This window comes from Diadema setosum, chromosome 17 (genome assembly GCF_964275005.1).
Source record: "Diadema setosum chromosome 17, eeDiaSeto1, whole genome shotgun sequence".
Taxonomy (NCBI): Eukaryota; Metazoa; Echinodermata; class Echinoidea; order Diadematoida; family Diadematidae; genus Diadema; species Diadema setosum.
This window is the reverse complement of record NC_092701.1, coordinates 19,022,990-19,040,539: the sequence shown is the minus strand read 5'-3', so window position 1 is coordinate 19,040,539 and position 17,550 is coordinate 19,022,990. Positions and strand designations below refer to the sequence as shown.

Sequence of the window (17,550 nt, the reverse complement as noted above, 5' to 3'; positions counted from 1 at the left end):
ACGGCCAAATTTCACTGCCAAATTTTATCTATCCAATGATAATAGTATAGGTTTAAACCTATTTAAATGTGATCATTTTTTTTTTTTTTTTTTTTAATCATGTGGAGTGATAAGCAAAGTCATGTGTACCGGAATGCGTTTTGAATAGGTAGACAAAGTGAACTTAGAAGATGAATTCAATTTTAGTGTCCTTACATAAACAAGAGAGAGAGAGAGAGAGAGAGAGAGAGAGAGTGTGTGTGTGTGTGTGTGTGTGTGTGGTGTGTATAGGGCCTACTATATAGTGTGTATAAAAGAAAATCCAAATTTGGAGGGCCACTATTTCAGAATTGTCAGCTATGGAGAGCACAATGCTGGCTGTGAGGAACTCTACCTCTTTTCATTGATACTTAATTATGTTGTCAATGTCATGCATGATTGAGCACATGATCTTATAAGGACAAGTCCACCTTCATAGACATGTGGATTGAGTGAATGCAGCAATATTAGTAGAACACATCACTGAGAGTTTGAGGAAAATCGGACAATCCGTTCAAAAGTTATGAGTTTTTGAAGTTTCTGCTCAGTCATGGGCTGGATGAGAAGACTACTATAGCTTGTGATGTCACATGTGTACAATGATATAAAGAAAGTATAAAGAAAATTCAACATATTTTCACTTTTCTAGCATGACAAAAGAAAACTAGACGTCTCTTTTTCAGAAGCCAAGGGGAATAATATTACCTTTAACATACATTAGTAACAAGTCGGAGAAATGTGCACTTTATTCAAAAAGTAAAGCTTTGTGAACTTCTCTTTTTATTTTCCTTACATTGTTCTACACATGTGACATCATACACTGTAGTAGTGTCCTCATCCAGCAGTGATTGCGCAGATATTTTAAAAATTCATGAATTTTGAACGGATTGTCGGATTTCCTCAAACTTTCACTGATGTGTTCTAATATTGTTGCATTGACTCAATCCACATGTATGAAAGTGGACTTGTATATAAGTGTATATATATATATATATATTATATACATAAGTGTATTAAAAATCCGTTTCTGCTTCAGAAACGGATTTTTAATCTAACATCACATCGCATCCTGGTCGCTGATGAAGAATGCGATGACTAACCTGTTTGGTGTCTTGTTTCAAAAACATGCGCTTTCCTCGCCAGGATAAAGCGTTTTAATGCCATTTTAGGTTTTAATCTCATATATATATATATATATATATATATATGTTAGGTATAAGGTAGGTGTGGTATAGTCCGTTATTCCTAAAGTTTGTTAATCCAAAAATGAAATTAGGTTTGTAATTCAGTAGCTTCGTTGGTACGCACTGTTTTCGGATTAATGACCTTCATTTAATTTTTGGAATAATGAACCTTCGGAACAATGAACTCAATTAATTTTGGACTGACAAACTTTCGGAAAAATGAACCTTCACAATAATGCCACAAGTATATGGATTAACAACATGTAGTCATAAGGAATTTGCATGTTTCAGAATAACAAACCTATGGAATAAAGAACTTTTTATTTTTCTTTGTAAATCCCAAGTGAGGTAAATTTCATCCTATTTTTTAAAATTATTTGTGTGAAGAAATCATATTCCAAAAAATGCAATTGTAATAATTGGCTTTATTACTATGTTACTTAGGAGCAGCTAACTCGTAAGCAATAAGAAGTTGACTATAGCAATTTCAGTCTCTCCCTCTCTCTCTCTCTAATATATATATATATATATATATATATATATATATATAATATTATATATATATATATATATATATATATATATGAAGAGTTTGTTCGCAAAAACCGATAAGTCCATTTTTGAAGATTTTGAATTACGTTCTCTGTCATAAAGTACAAAATAATACCTTTTAAACGATATATTGGTCACTACATATAAAGGTACTTTTTTGAAGTTATGGTCAAAAGAAGCAAAAAATTTCTTATTATTTTCTTTGTTTTTCTTGACCTTTCATCGCAAATATCTCATTTGGCAAATATGGACTTATCGGTTTTGCAAACAAACACTTCATATATATATATATATATATATATATATATATATATATATATATATATATATATATAAAACACAAAATATGAACGTTCTGTCAGTGTGTCATAAACAGATATCGAAGAAAGAGTCAAATGTAAACACCAGAGGCTCCTGCAGCGTTTTCATTGGATTCTTTCTTTGATTATCTATATGTGTATGCAATGTATTCCAGACTCAAAGGCTCACAGGTTGAAACATGTTTCATCTAAATTCATCTGCATTTCCAGATATCTTTATTAACAACCCTTCACAAAACAGGCATATGTATGTAACAGAAAATACACTGATGAATAACCATGAGATTTTACACAAGAAAAGAACTTTTTGTTCCCCTGCATCACAAGTTATGGGTGAAGAATGATCTGCTTTTGATATAAAATGTGCCTTACTGAGAGTATTTTGATTGGAACGACTTCCAAACTGAATCTGAACTACAACAAATGCTGACTTGCAGCTGGAGCCCAAATCCATATCAAACTGATATCAGATGAATGGTGACATTAAACAACAATTTGGCAAATGCATCAGTCATGTATATCTTATTGTGTCCATTGACATAAGAGTGGTCAATTACTTTGGGGGGGGGGGGGTGGAATTGTGCATCGCTACACAAAAAAATATTGACGGATTATGAGTATGAAGTGGAGATGTGCTCAAGGATCTGTTTTGGCAAAAATTATAAACAGGAACACCTGCCAGAAATGGTTGATAACATATTGTAACAAATGAACAGTTTAAACTTCAACAAAACAAAAAGCCCTCAAACTTTTTGAACAGAACATAGTGCTAATGCAATAACATCAACCTGGAACGTCATCTTTTACTTTGCGTCCGAGCAGCCAATTACTGGTGTTACATCACTCATTCATTCCAGAACTGTTTCACATCTTAACACCTCACATCTGGGGCAGGGTAAATTTCATCTGTGAACGGTGCAAAATGAGGGGAGAACCTTTAGGTTGACGATCCTCCCCATAGATCTGGCATACACGACTTGCAACAATCTCCAAAACTGACGTAAAAATAGTCAAGGTCTTACACTACATGCATCGGAAATCACCAGTTACACTACAACAAAAGCTGTAATCTAATTTAGAGGAAGTAGAACAGTGTCATTTACAGAGTTAGCAAACAAGACATTGCAGCTGGCTGTAGTATAACAATTGGAGAGGCCTTTATATGAGACATAGTATGATATCCATGAAAAACAAAACCAGAGCCAGAGAAAAGGAGGAGGAGAGGGCAGAATTGTACAAGAAGAACTACAAACATAATCAACTCAACAATAAGACAGACAGACAGACAGACACTGATCTAATCAACGTGCATTTCTAATGCGACAGAACGGGGATGGGAATATACACAAACGAACTCATCCCTTGGCAGTGAAGGCACATATAAATGAAAGTAATTCTTTTTTTTCTTGAGTAAATCAAACAATCATACAGAACATCATAACTCTCCACCTCCTAAACTTCACGTGTCACGCACAGTAAGGAAATCTCCTTACACAAAAACTTGTCATAGTTAAGTCATAATTTTGCCATTAAACAAAAACAGAGTAGGAGAAACTTTAATGATACTTGGTGTCATATTTTTTTTTTTTCTTCCAAAGAAAAAGCCTCAAAAATTCGGACAAGATTTTTACAGAATAAAAAAGTCAAATTCTTATCACAAACCATATTACACCTGTGGTTCAGTCTATCTTAAACACTTTAAAACGATAAATCCATCAATGGCATGGGCATGCATAGTAAAATTCAAGTGGATGGATGCATATGTTATGTCACGAATTGAATTCCTACCGCTACCATATAACCTCATCATAGCCCCTCTGGTTTGGCTTAAAATGAACTTCATACTCTAGTTCCCTGTTTTTGTTTTTATCATTTTGCTTTTGTTTCTGACATTCAAGTCACTGTTTTATTAATGTCCCACCCACACAATAACCTTCCTGAAATTACATGTATGAAATCTCTACACCATTATGTAAATCATGCATATTTATGCACACAAGAGTCTATTAAGAAATATCCATGCTTCGGAAATGTCACGGGCTGCTTTACAGACACAGGGTGAGTGAAACCACTTTTAAATGTGAAGGGAATTTTTACAAATGTACAGTGTTTTTTCTGTCTATTTCTTGGGGGGGGGGGGGTAGAGGGCATTTAGAAGGGAGAAATTCACATTTAAAAAAATAGTCAGTCACTGCCAACACTCGACTTACATTCTAGAATTCATTATCACAATATAAAAGCCTATCTTCAGATAAATAGAGTTCTTTTTTTTTGCATCCTACACAAGTTACAAACACTTTTTCTCTACTAGATGTACATACACTTAAATTACATTGTTACAAAAAGATACTATATAATAATATAACATAATTTACATATACAAATTTACAATGGACAACAGCCCCTGTCACAAAAGTTCTGGCAAATGCCTCCTTACAAAGAAACAAAAATATGAAATGATCATGACACTGCTCTGTTCTTTAAAAAGACTTCAAGAATTTCCAAAAAATTCTCCTACTCAGGAAGGAATTGTGTGAATACAACATAACTGTGTTCTTGTGATGCAGAGTGAAGCCACGGGAGTCGTCAAAAGTGTGCTTGGAGCTTGCATGCTTTCATCAAAAATATTACAGGAAAAATATTTGTCAAAATCAACTCGAGTTGTCTTTCTTTTCACCCATCATCCCGTCAGGTGTATAGTACAAGCATACATGTATTTACAAAGAGGCACTTTTACATAAGAACCAGATTAAAACAATCCCCCCCCCCCCCCCCCCGAAAAAAAAAAAAAAAATGTTACAAAAAAAGAATAAAACAATGTCACAAGTATCAGCAACTGAATGCAGCTAACATACGGGCAAGGGGCTATGATGAGTCACCATAAGTGCTTTGAAAAAAAAAGAGAGAAAGAATAGAATAAATAAAGTAAAATATTCTGATAAAAATGTGGCAATTCACACCTATGGAAACAAATCTCATTCCCTTTTACTGGAAACTTCTCAAGGAAATGTAAATCAAGGCTTAATGAATGATTACAGTCACTATGTTTAGATACAACCAAAAAAAAAAAGAAAAAGAGAAAAAATCACCTACACTTACTTACAATCATGTATTGCTCCTCATTTGTACAAAAAAAAAAAGAAGAGTGCAGCCGCTGCTCAGTTATTTCTAACAAGGCACAGTTCATGAACCTACATATCATGTTCAAGGTAGTTATAAAATACAAAACTTGTACCACAATAAAATTGGGGTGCTTCGCAACTTGTGCACGTAAAAAGACATTTCATCACAAAAGCATGGATTGTCAAATTTGTATGTGCATGCAATTTCTAGCCTACATATCCGCAGTGTTCAATGAGCCTACAGTGTATTTGTTTTATATTACCATCATAGGTTACATAGAATGAGAAAAAAAAAAGAAGAAGGAAGAAGCAGATTCCCCTATGAAGCAAAAGTGTACATGGCAGTCTTGTAAATATGCACATAATTTACGACATCTTACAACAGTTACACACAGTAGATATGGTATCGGAAGATTTCTAAGTACAATGCAAGGAGGTGAGGTTGCTTCACTAGTACTCATTTTGTAGTCATGTGACAGCCTCAAAGAACAGTAAGTACGATACAACATTTCATTACACAATTTAGCATGACAGTGTTAAACCAATCTTTGCATACCATGGTGCATCAAAAAAACGACAATATAGAATGATCACTTTCCTCCACAGGTTGTCATCATTTACATTATCAGTGACAGATGGTTCCTCTGAATTCATTGGCTTTCTTCGCCATTTCGAGATCTCTGGTCCGTCTTGGGGAAGTGCGAGATGAGAACCCGTGTGGCCAATCTTTGATTTTACATCTGCTTTTTCTTTCCCGTGCATGTAGGAATTTGGTCCAACGATCATGGAAAAAAACAAACTTTTGGAATGCATGTCAAGTTCCTTTGGTCATGCACACCCTGTTGGGAATGTTCATCAAGCCTCCGTGGAAAATGATGAATGTAACTCTTTCTCTTTCTACATTTGCTTTTCATCATACAGGTAATACAGGTACACAATCTTAGCAATTACGTTTTAAAAAAAAAATATGGAACTACAAACATAACATGTAGTTTCATAGTACAGTACAGACTTGCATGAGGAAACAGTACTGGTATATATTGACGACGGTCATGCAGATAAGCTACAGCATTCTCCAGGCGAACACATTCACGCTTGAACTGTTTTCCTTGTTCAATGTCTCAAGAACACAAATTCAGTTTGGTAAAATGTCAAATGTTCCTGTAAGTAGGACACCAAATTACATCCCACTCAGATGTACGTCCCTTCTCCAGTGTGGTCTGCTAGGGCAATCCTCAGATTGTTCACTTGACTGGGGTGACACCGCGCCATGAGGTCGTGTCCATTCATTTGCGGGAGGCCCCCCGGGGCTTGGGCAGGGGCCGGAGCAGGCGGGCTGCAGATGCCCTCTGACCCCGACCAGTCCGACTGGGCAGAGATCGGCGACGAGCTCGACCACTTGCCCGGCGACTCCGGCGACGGCGTCAGGTACGAGTGCTCGGGCAAGAGCGTTGTCATGGCGTACGACGCGGGGTCCATGGAGCCCCCATTCTGGCTGTGCTGGGAGGGCGGAGTTGGGTATTTGTCCATGATTCCCGCTGCTTGGAGCTGGCTGCTCGTCATGTCATTAGGCATGAGGTGCACGTTTTGCTTCACATGCCCTATCAGTCCATTGTCTCTATGGCTGTGCTCTTGCATACAATTTTCAGGCGAGTTGGGATAGCCATTGGGCAGTTCACTGATGGCTGGTGTGCTGGGGTACATGCCGTTTTGGCTGTGGTGATTCGAGAGCATGAGGTGCATCTCCATCTGCTGAGGTACGTTGCCACGGTGCGGGCTGGCATGCATGGACTGCATCTTAGCCATGGCGTACTGAGTTGGATGCTGGCTGGTGGTGGCGGCTGGCTGGTTGGGGCTGGAAGCATAGACACACTGGCTGGCCAAGGCGGGGCTGGTGGCCATGGGGCAGGGCTGGGGGCTGGCCTCGGGCGCCTCTGGGCTGTGCAGCAGGGACTGTGTGCTGGGCGCCTGCCGCATGATGGCTGGGATGTTGGGCTGGGAGTTGTTCCCTTGGACGAGGACCTGCGGGTCCTGTCTGTGCACAGCCATGCAGTTGTGCTGTGTGTTTGACCCTGGCCAGCCACTGGTCGAGGTGATGGGGGCCATGGCTGCAGCCCCTACAATGTCCATACTCATTTCTCCCCCCAGTGAGCCCTTATCAGGGCTTAACCCATTCATCTGGCTATAATGTCTGCCATTAACGAGTCCATTTCTGGTGTGCATCTCCACCACCCTCGGTCCCTGTGTGTGCACGCCCACCACTGTTGTCTGAAAATGGTCCCCGTGCCCTTGTCCCATCATATTTTGCGTTGTCACTGGCAACGAGTACATGTTGCCCGGCGGCGGCGTCCGCGTGTAGCCGTGGGGCGAATCCACTGACTCTGGCGGTGACAGCACCGGTGGTGGCAGCTCGTCCGAGCTGGGCCTCTTTTTACTCTTCCGCTTCTTCTCCTTAGCGGAATCCTTCGCTCCAAGCTCACCATTCGCCTGGTGGTGGTTCTTGTGGGCGCGCCCCTTCTTCTTGGGCTTGGACCCGCCCGAGATGTAACCGTTGGGCACCAGGTCCCGATGGAGGTCCAGCTGCCCGTTGACGTGGTTACCGGCACCCATTTCGGGGCTCATCACACTGTACGTCTTGAGGAGATGCACAACTTTCACATAACACATCCGCTGGGCAATGTCTCGGGGTGACATATCGAGGTGGTCGGTGATTTCGCGGTTGGCTCCATGCTCCAGCAATATCTGCACCATCTCTTCCAGCCCTTCCTTCGCTGCCAGGAAGAGGGGGGTTTGCTCCTACAGAGTGATAGGGAGGAAATAAGAGAGAAGTTGAGGCATTGAGACACGAGATTCAGTTACGAACACATCACTATCAATACTTTTCATCTGAGGGAAGCTGTCGTTATTGGTGTTTCAAGCAATCATGAGAGTGAGAGGTGAATTTATATGATTACTTTCATTTCTCACATCTCTGAACAATTTTTTCAGTTTTAGCTGAAACTTTGCGCATATCACCCTGGATAACAAACATCATCTTTGACGTACCTCGATAGATACTGCACTGAATACATACATTTACAGCCACTGGCGACACAAGATATTCACATCAAAGCCAAGGTATACACACCTGATTGTCTTGCAGATCTTTGTCTGCTCCTTTGCTCAGCAGAAACTCCACCACAGGTATGTTATTTGAGGCTGTAGCCCAGTGAAGAGCAGACTTCCCTGTGGAGTTAAGATAGGACAGAGACAGAGAGGATTACTTACTATGACGACATTGGAATAGCACCGAGTGTTTAAGTTTGGGTTTTTTATTTACTCCTCCCTTCTTTTGTAATACTTGCAGTTTTCATTACTTTCCACATGCTTACTCATCTTCTGTGAATAATATTTATTAAACAACTTGAAAAAAAAAACACAGATCCACTAAGTTCACAGAAGTAATATCAGACTTTTACAAAGAGCAACAACCAATATGACCTCAGAACCTCTTGTTGTCACAACACCCTCACTAAAATACCTCAATTTAAGTAACATATAATAAGCACACATCAATCATCGGTCACAGGAATCTAGTAAAACTGAAACACGCGGCATACACAAGCTAAGGTCTGAATTCTTTTTGAAAGTTATGACATTATGGTATAAAGAAGAAAAAAAAATCCAAGGATGCCAAACAGATCAGCGATTAAGAAATCTGCATTTGATACGACAGATAACTCACCATCGTTATCGACGAGCGATATGTCCGCATTTGCTTGCTCCAGTTCTTCCACCATGTTTTTCCGCGGAAGATTGGCTGCGAGGATCATGGGTGTGGAGCCGGCATGGGTCTTGGCATCAATCTTGGTCGATCTGTTCTGGATGAGGAGCTGTGGAAAGAGGAGGGACAGAGAGGCAGAAATGAGCAAAGGAGGTTAGGATCAGACAGACAGTGCTACCGGCAATGTTGGCTTGTGGCTATATCCCCCAATCCTCCCCCCCCCCCAAAAAAAAACAACAACAAAAAAACAACAACAACAACAACAAAAAACGGCATGTCAATATTAGGTGTTGATCAGAAAAACCAAACCATAAAAGTAAGATTTGACAGGAAAAGCAAAGGCTGGCTGCCATGGTTCTTTGAAATGTTTTGGTCTTCACTGTAAAACAGATGGAAGGATGGTCTATGACTTAAAACAGACCATTCACCATTCCCTGAGCAGCTATACTGTGAGGTAAAATGTCCAGAGTGACCTATCAGATTACCAACTAAATGTAACTCATATAAATGGACCCATGGCTTTCAGAATGAGTGCCCTCACAGCTGCCAGAACTGAAGCACGCAGGGCCCTTCTGCAGGCTTTTTGAAAGTAATCTCTCAGTCATGACATCAAATCACACCAGCATGTACCACTTAATCGTTTAACAACATTCACATCAGCCTAGGAAGGAAGGAAAACAATCCCTACCCTGAAGACCTCAATGGCGTCAGCTCTGACGGCAGTGTGGAGGGGCGTCTCGCCTGAGTTGTTCTCCATGTTGGTCACGCTCTGGTGCTCCAGCAGCTTGCGGGCCGCCACGGGCAGGCAGTAGCGGGCGGCGAGGTGTAGCGCCGTCTCGCCACGAGTCTGGGTGCGCTCGGTGACGTCCGCCCCGTTGCTGATGAGGCTCTCGATCAGGTGGGCGTTGGCCTCCTCCTCCTGGTCCGTGCGCAGCGTCTTGGAGTGCATCACGGCCAGCATGAGAGGGGTCATACCCTCGGGACCCGACGTCGTGACGTGCGAGGATTCGGAGTCTCGCGGCGGCGTCAGCGCCATGCCGGAATGCCGCCAGTTCAGCTCTTCCTCCAAGTAGAACGCCGTGTGCTGCTGATCGAGCATGGTACATGGTGGGCTGATCTGTAAGTGGATGCAGTGTAGTGGAGAGAAACGTGTCTTAACATAATCTGAGTCATCACAATGAATCAAAAATCAACTTCTGATAATAAGAATCCTAGTTCCACCTACGACAGAAAATACACATCTCATACAACGAAATGCCAGTGCAAGTGTCCATTTACAAATGGCGTGAAAAGTTCCAAAACACACTTCGCAACTTCAACCAGAACCCCTTACTGATAAACAGTAATTACCACCCCTTAATGATTCACAGTAATCATCACTCTTTATTGTATTCACACAAGATGCAACCACAGCTGCATTTAGACATAAAAAGTCACTGATGATATATTACTTGAATATTTGTGGCGATGAAACTGTGGCATTTGCAGCGAGACAAATTCAACTTCTTTGGCTGACATCCTTGGCAAAAAGGTCAGTAATCAGGTCTGAGACCAGCAATCACAGTAAATCTTAAAGAAATGATATCCGGTGATCAGGAGGTTGTAGGTTCGAATCCTGCTCGAGTATGTACGCCCATGATTTTTTATCATGGCTACTACTAAAACACTGATCAATTCAGTGCTTATTCACGTCGGTGTAGGGCAATTTGTCAATCAGTTGCAATGAAATGATATTTGTTAGTTATATAAGTGGATGTCTAGTTGACCAGTACTGGAGTCGGACAGTCAACTGCGTGCAATGATAAGTGCCTTTTATTTCTCGATCAAAATCTTACTCTTTGTCTTTTTGGCATCGGTCTGCCGAAGTCTAAAGCATCCTCAGCAGTCTGGTCGATGCTTGGATCGGGGCCGATGTTTGAGCAGATAGTCGACGGGGGAGACTCGTTTCCAAGTCGGCATTCCCTGCAGAAAAAATACAGAGCATGAGTATGTTGACATGATATAAATAATGCTCCAGTTAGGTCCAGCACATACCCTGTCTTAACATGTGTATAGCCGTTTGCCACTAGCGAGTAGGATATGAAATCACCAATGATGAAATTCTTGGTGTGGGATATGATAACTCTACCTATCACATTAAATACATGGGAAAGGGAGCATAATTACAATTTACCAGACATGAGCCTTAATATTCATTCTTTTCATGAACAGGTTAATTCTTTTATCTGAAGTCCATGAGGTAAGCTTGCAGTGATATCTTTTTTTGTTGCAATGTGGTTGAGAAGGTGCATCTTCCTGCATATACAAATTTGTTAAGTAATACATTCTTACCATAACAAATTCTCACACATTCGGGATATTTGTTAACAACACAGCCAAATGATGATGATGGAATGGACATAATTGACCAAAACACATCACTGATAATTGCTCTAGAACTTGCAGTGAGAATCAGACCGCCAAACCAGACTGAATTTCTGTTTACGACAACTCGTACCTTGGCTTGGGGTTCTCACTCATCGATGGCTTCCGGAGTTTGTCGGGTAACCACGTGCCGGTAACGCGGATTCGCTTTCGCTTGATCACACAGACGGCTATAACCAAAACTCCGATGATGATGGCAATCGCAATGATCAGCTGGAGCGAAGTTTGTGGCGCGTGCTCCTTGGGCAGATCTCCCGCTAAAATCAAAAAGAGAGCAAAGTTTGTAAACTTGAGATCTTTTTTTTTTCTGTTGTCTAGGTAACATACAATGCCAACAAAACATAACACAAAAGCATGGGAGGAAAGGAAATTGGACTCTGCCTAAAGTCTGCCACAGACATGAAGATGAGAAATCAGTACATACAGCTGTACATATGCAAGCATATATATATATATACTCCTAGATGGGTCATTTGGAAGACATTTCCATTTGTTTTATATGCAAATTTATTATTACATGTTCAATGGCAGTTTACGCAATGGAGACACGAAAATTGTCTCCTTAATGACCAGTTGTCTCCCTAATGAAGACACTTCCCCCCAATATGTCTCCCTAAGGTGCCAACTAGGGATATATATATATATATATATATATATATATATATATATACATATATATATATATATATATTTATATATATCTTTCTATGTATCTGTATGTTTAGATATAAAATGTATATATACATATACGTATACATATACATATACATATATCCAAACATGTTGCGAATTCACGTATTGGCTCCAATATAGCGAAGAATCAAGAAATAAACTAGTAATGCATTATTTCGCCAATAAGAATGAGTTTATTGAACAACTCAAATTTTCGGTGGCCTCCACCTTCTTCAGGAGTCTCGCTATTGGCGAAATAATGCATTACTAGTTTATTTCTTGATTCTTCGTTACATATACATATACATATACATAGATACATGGTGAGACAGAGAGAGAGAGAGAGAGAGAGAGATGAAAATACAAATTCAAATTATACTTAGATCCATTTATTCCTTTGTTCACTCACAATCGACTGAGACTATGGGCAGAGAGTGGGGAAGAAGGCCGCGGGACACATGCCACGCCAGGAAAGCCGCAGCCTCCGAGGTCTTGTTGAAGCACTCCTTGCTTCGCACCTGGAGGCACTTTGTGTTGTCCAGGATGAGATACGCCTTGCTCCTGAGAGGCAGATTCAAATAAAAGCAGAATGCTACACACATGTAGTATAATGACAAATGCGCCTTCTGCATGACACATGCATAATTCTTCCACGTTCATTGCCATTTTACATTGGCTTAACTGAAGTATAATCACACAAAAGTGGGAATGCATAATAGTCTGAATTAGTGTGTGACAGGGATAATGTGTTCCAAGAAATGCAGTGTTTTGAAATACTGTTAAATCAGAAATTTCCGTAAATATCGAACTTGTGCGAAATTTACGAGGAGCCAAGATTTGCGAAAGTAAAATGCACATGCCTGTGTACTTTAAGGAAAACAATAAATGTCATGTGATGGTAATTTGACCAATCAAAAATCATTATTTTAATGCACTACATGCAAAACTGGAAGTCAGGTATTTTTCCTCATTACATGCTTTACATCTCTCATCAGAGAGCACCAATGCAAACATATTTAGTGAACTAATGTGACTCTTATCTTAAGGCATAAATTATGGCGGGGGGGGGGGGGGGGGTGATCTTTAAAGACTTTATCGACACACAGCAAGCCTGACTGACTTACATTTCTTCTCCCAACGCCCTCTCCTGCCTAGAGTGGACGTTGCCTGTGTCGTGACGGCGCGACCTCAACAGCACGCCGTTGTCCTCGGCGACGGGCTCGATCATATTCTTGTTGTCCTGCGTGCGGGCGAAGATGACCACCGTCTGGAGGAGCGAGCTCATGTCGCGGAGAAAGATATTGGAGCGGTTGGGCGTCACCAGCTCCTGGTATGGTATCAGGATGGTGACGATGAGCACTCCCTCGGCGTACACAGGTTCCTCGTAGCAGTCCATGCCGTCGTGCAGGCAGCCAACATTGTTGCAGATGTCGTCGCAGTGGCCGTCGGCATAGCGTTCCACACAGTAGTCGTTGTACCTGTAAGTCAAAATGAATTCAGAGCAGCTTTACTAACAAACATATTGTGAATTATTTCTTGTCAAACCCTTAGGCCCGAATTCACGAAGGTGGTACAAACAAAACCATGGTTTAAACCATGGACAAAAACCATGGAGTGCCAAGTGTCGCATGGAATATTTCGTCACGAAATCAGTTATTTCGTTGATGAAATTATCATTTTGTAACAAAGTGACAACATTTTGTAACTAAATGAACATTTCGTCCACGGAATGATAATTTCGTTAACGAAACCTGTCATTTTATCGACGAAATGACCAATTTTGTAACGAAATATTCCATGCGACACTTGGCGCTCCATGGTTTTTGTCCATGGTTTAAACCATGGTTTTGTTTGTACCACCTTCGTGAATTCGGGCCTTAAGGTCTATCTAATTAAGAAAAGTAAGCTTTCCCATTATGCTCACAGTAAAAGCATTGACATTCTCCCAATAACGGGCATCAGACACCTCATCCTGCTCCAGTCTCCCCCCCCCCACAAAAAAAAAAAAAAAAAATGAAAAACTGCTGTTAGAAGTCCACAAGATTTGATCAGATAGAAGCCACCAGCGGCAAGTCAAACTTACGGACAATCTGGCAGCTGGCCCGCGCAGTCCCAACCATCGAAGAGGCAGCCGGGGTTGTCGCAGGGGGTGTCGCAAATCCCGTCCTGAAAGCGTTCCCAGCACTGTGCCTCCACAGCGGTGCAGTTCTCCCATGGGTCAATGTTCAGGGAACAGTCTGTGCCGTCCCAGTTACAAATGTGTGTGTTGCAGTCCTCCTGTAGATTATAAGCATGATACAAAGTTAATGACATAATGTTAAGGAGCTGTTAATGTTTACAATGATCTAAAAGGACATTCCTGACAGCAGATTGGCTCACGTTATCAATTTGGAGAGGGAATTTTCTTTTTCCCATGCTCAGATGTTGCTTTCTCTGAGCATGTCCCAATGAAACTGTTCCCTTCTCCACATCTGTGGGGTTCTGTGTGGACCATGACACATGATCTACAGTACTGTAATTGTGATCAGCAATTTTGGGCACCAACACATTACCATTAATTACATTAATCTTGCCTAATACTGAAGAAGGGTTTGATGATATACCTGTCTAAATTTTTGACATTTAGCAGATTTAAAAGCTGCGGACACAATTTCGTCGAGTACAAGATGAAAAGCAGTGGATGGTATGTGCATGTATATGCTAATTCAATTCCAGAGTGAACCGGTATAATGTGAGTACCAGTATGATACTTACATCACAGATGCCATTCCCAACCCGATCCAGGCAGTCCCTAGAACACTGCGGGGTCAGAGTCGTTGGGGATGCAACTCTCCAATCGGCAGTGGTGGTGGCAGGTGCAGTTGGGGTGGGGTCTGTGCTGGCATCTGTGCCCACACCCCCTGCGAATGTGGGGTCGAAGGTCTGGCAGTTACGGCCTGTCCACTCTCGCGGGCAGTCGCAGAGATAGTGGCCGTACATGTTCTGGCACGTGCCGCCATTCACGCATGGCGACGAGGCGCACTCGTCAAAGTCGTGCTCGCAGTTGTCGCCGGAGACGCCAGTCGGGCAGAGGCACAAGTACGAGTCGTCAACTTCCTGGCACGTTCCATGATGCTGGCAGGGGTGGGACGCACACGGCGGCACCAGAGACTCACAGTTGAATCCAGTGTAGCCCTAAAGAGAGTGTCAAGAGGGGACAGTGATCATCTTGTATTTGCACTTTTGAGAGCCACTTGCACCAGAAACAGATTTTCAACAGAGAAATTCAATCTTGGGAACCTCATTTTTGGCATAGCTCTTACAGTGCAGAACTGAAAAGTAAAGAAACAGAACCAGATTTTGTGATTTTTTTTTTTCAATTGTTGTTATAACATACACAGACTGGTCCTCGAACAGAAGACTACATCTGACATGAAACTAGACTCACCGGCATACAGAGACAGGAGTATCCGTCCGTGGCATTCTTGCATGTGCCGCCATTTTGACAAGTTCCCTCTTGACATACAGGAACCCGCTCTTCACATGTGCGACCTTTGGGAGGGGAAACATATCAAATCAAGTTAACTAACTAACAATCTGTACGGGCTGTGTCACTTGTATGAAGAAAGGACAATTCATATATCTCTAGGTATTCTGCAGCTTTAAAGGTTGTTTATCCCTTTGCAAGCACATCACAAACTTTTGCATTGTTGAAAAATGATGTCTTCCAGCATCGTGTATGAAATCTTGAAGTAATACAACTCAAGTTAAAGAAAAACAAAGACACAAAATACTAACTTTGTATTACTGTACAATATGCTCCGCTTTTGTATCGAAAATAACGGTTGGAATTTTTGAAAGAGATGCAGCAAAATTGCTTAAGTCCTTCAAGGTAAGACATCACAAAGACATTCAAAGTGTTTGCAAGACGAGGATCCCGGGCCCTATGGATGTCCGGAGTGATTTTTGTGTGTTTTGTGTTTTTCTTACCTGTGTAGTAAGCCTTGCAGACGCACTGGAAGTCATTGACCAGCTGGATGCAGTCCTGGCTCCCGTCGGAGTTGCACGGGTTGGACAGACACTCGTTGACGTCCCCCTCGCAGTGCTGGCCGATGTAGCCTGGTGGGCAGTCGCAGGTGAAGGTGCCCACCTGGTCCACACAGACTCCGCCATGGTAGCAGGCGTTGGCGTAGCAGTCATTGAGGTTAACGGAGCAGTCCGAACCTAAAGAGATATTCAAACAAAGAGGAATGGGGGGCTCATTAATTTTTCTCTTTATTAAAGTCTTCCCTGCAAAAAACAAAAACAAAAACAAAAAACACAGATACAATAAAAAAAAAGAAAAAAAAAAACTATTTGAAGACTAAAACAATTTGTACCTGTGGCAAAGTTTGCCACACCTTCTTTGTTCGTAAAAGGATAACTTAACTTCTTGTCACTGAGTCCTACATGTTTTTCATGTCTGTCTTACATACAGCGTAAACAATAAAAGAACTGGATTTTGTTTTAAAGTCATAGATGGATGTGACTCAGATCAGATGCAAATCCTACAGAAGAGTCCGTGCTGAAATGGGCTAAACCTGACCAAATGACGAGGGTTGTCCACTCCCGGTACCGGTACTCACCCTGTGTCCCCGCTGGACAGGAGCAGCTGTAGCCGTTGACCATGTCGTGGCACATCCCACCGTTCTGGCAGGGATTGGAGCTACACTCGTTCACATTCTCCTCGCAGTTTGTGCCCTCGAATCCGACCAGGCAGGAACAGGTGTAGGCATTAATGCCGTCGGTGCAGGTTCCCCCTGTGCGGAAAAAATGGTCCCAAGCAAGAATATGAGCATACACGAACAACCAAAGGACTTATTGCCAGTCCAAGCAACACCTCAAGGACTACATATGGTTAGGGTCACACATGGCACACTATGTTCCTTATGAGACTTGTGTTAACTCTGTCATTACAGTTTTCAAACCGATCGTTGCATTATGTCACAGGCATTTCTGAGATGGTTAATATTAAAAGGTTTAAATCTAAACTAGTGTGCAGTTTGTTTTGGGGGCAGACCGTTTCCACTCAGGGCCTGTAGAAGCCTCAGATTGCCAGGTATTACGGCATACCTCCAACGGTCATCTGCTCATCTTATGTCCAAACGACACCTGCGTCCCCAATGGCATCAAGACTTACATATCACATTGGCATGGTGTCAACAGTACTTACCATTCTGACACGGCGTGGAGGCACACTCGTCAATGTTCCTCTCGCAGTACGAACCCTCGTAACCATCCTGGCACTGGCATCTGTGGCTGCTGAGGGTATCAATACATGTCCCTCCATTCTGGCAAAGTGTATCGCGGGTCATGTCTGCGGAACAAATATGCAAAAGTCATGTTTTCATCAATGCCGTGTAAATGTGGCACGCAGGACATTGAATGAGCAGCTTTCTACACATATGTTTCAAATCTTTTCGTCACTGCCATTTACATTGTACTTTACTGATTTACCAAGAAAATCTATGCCATCT

The 17,550-nt window shown here is 41.7% G+C and overlaps 1 protein-coding gene across 1 annotated transcript in view; it reads right to left on the bottom strand.

Annotated features, from left to right (window-relative positions):
• Nucleotides 1-6,216: 6,216 nt before the first annotated feature.
• LOC140240440 (uncharacterized) overlaps nucleotides 6,217-17,550 on the bottom strand; it is a 66,989-nt gene continuing 55,655 nt past the window's right edge. Inside the window, exons 17-30 of the mRNA XM_072320209.1 lie at nucleotides 17,247-17,390; nucleotides 16,660-16,833; nucleotides 16,025-16,258; nucleotides 15,483-15,586; nucleotides 14,810-15,229; nucleotides 14,139-14,332; nucleotides 13,180-13,533; nucleotides 12,465-12,616; nucleotides 11,457-11,640; nucleotides 10,795-10,921; nucleotides 9,648-10,076; nucleotides 8,921-9,068; nucleotides 8,324-8,421; nucleotides 6,217-7,992 (exon numbers count right to left, since the gene is read on the bottom strand). Coding sequence (XP_072176310.1) covers nucleotides 6,388-7,992; nucleotides 8,324-8,421; nucleotides 8,921-9,068; nucleotides 9,648-10,076; nucleotides 10,795-10,921; nucleotides 11,457-11,640; nucleotides 12,465-12,616; nucleotides 13,180-13,533; nucleotides 14,139-14,332; nucleotides 14,810-15,229; nucleotides 15,483-15,586; nucleotides 16,025-16,258; nucleotides 16,660-16,833; nucleotides 17,247-17,390 — 4,367 coding nt within the window. The 3' untranslated portion in view covers nucleotides 6,217-6,387. The remainder of the gene's footprint in view (nucleotides 7,993-8,323; nucleotides 8,422-8,920; nucleotides 9,069-9,647; nucleotides 10,077-10,794; nucleotides 10,922-11,456; nucleotides 11,641-12,464; nucleotides 12,617-13,179; nucleotides 13,534-14,138; nucleotides 14,333-14,809; nucleotides 15,230-15,482; nucleotides 15,587-16,024; nucleotides 16,259-16,659; nucleotides 16,834-17,246; nucleotides 17,391-17,550) is intronic.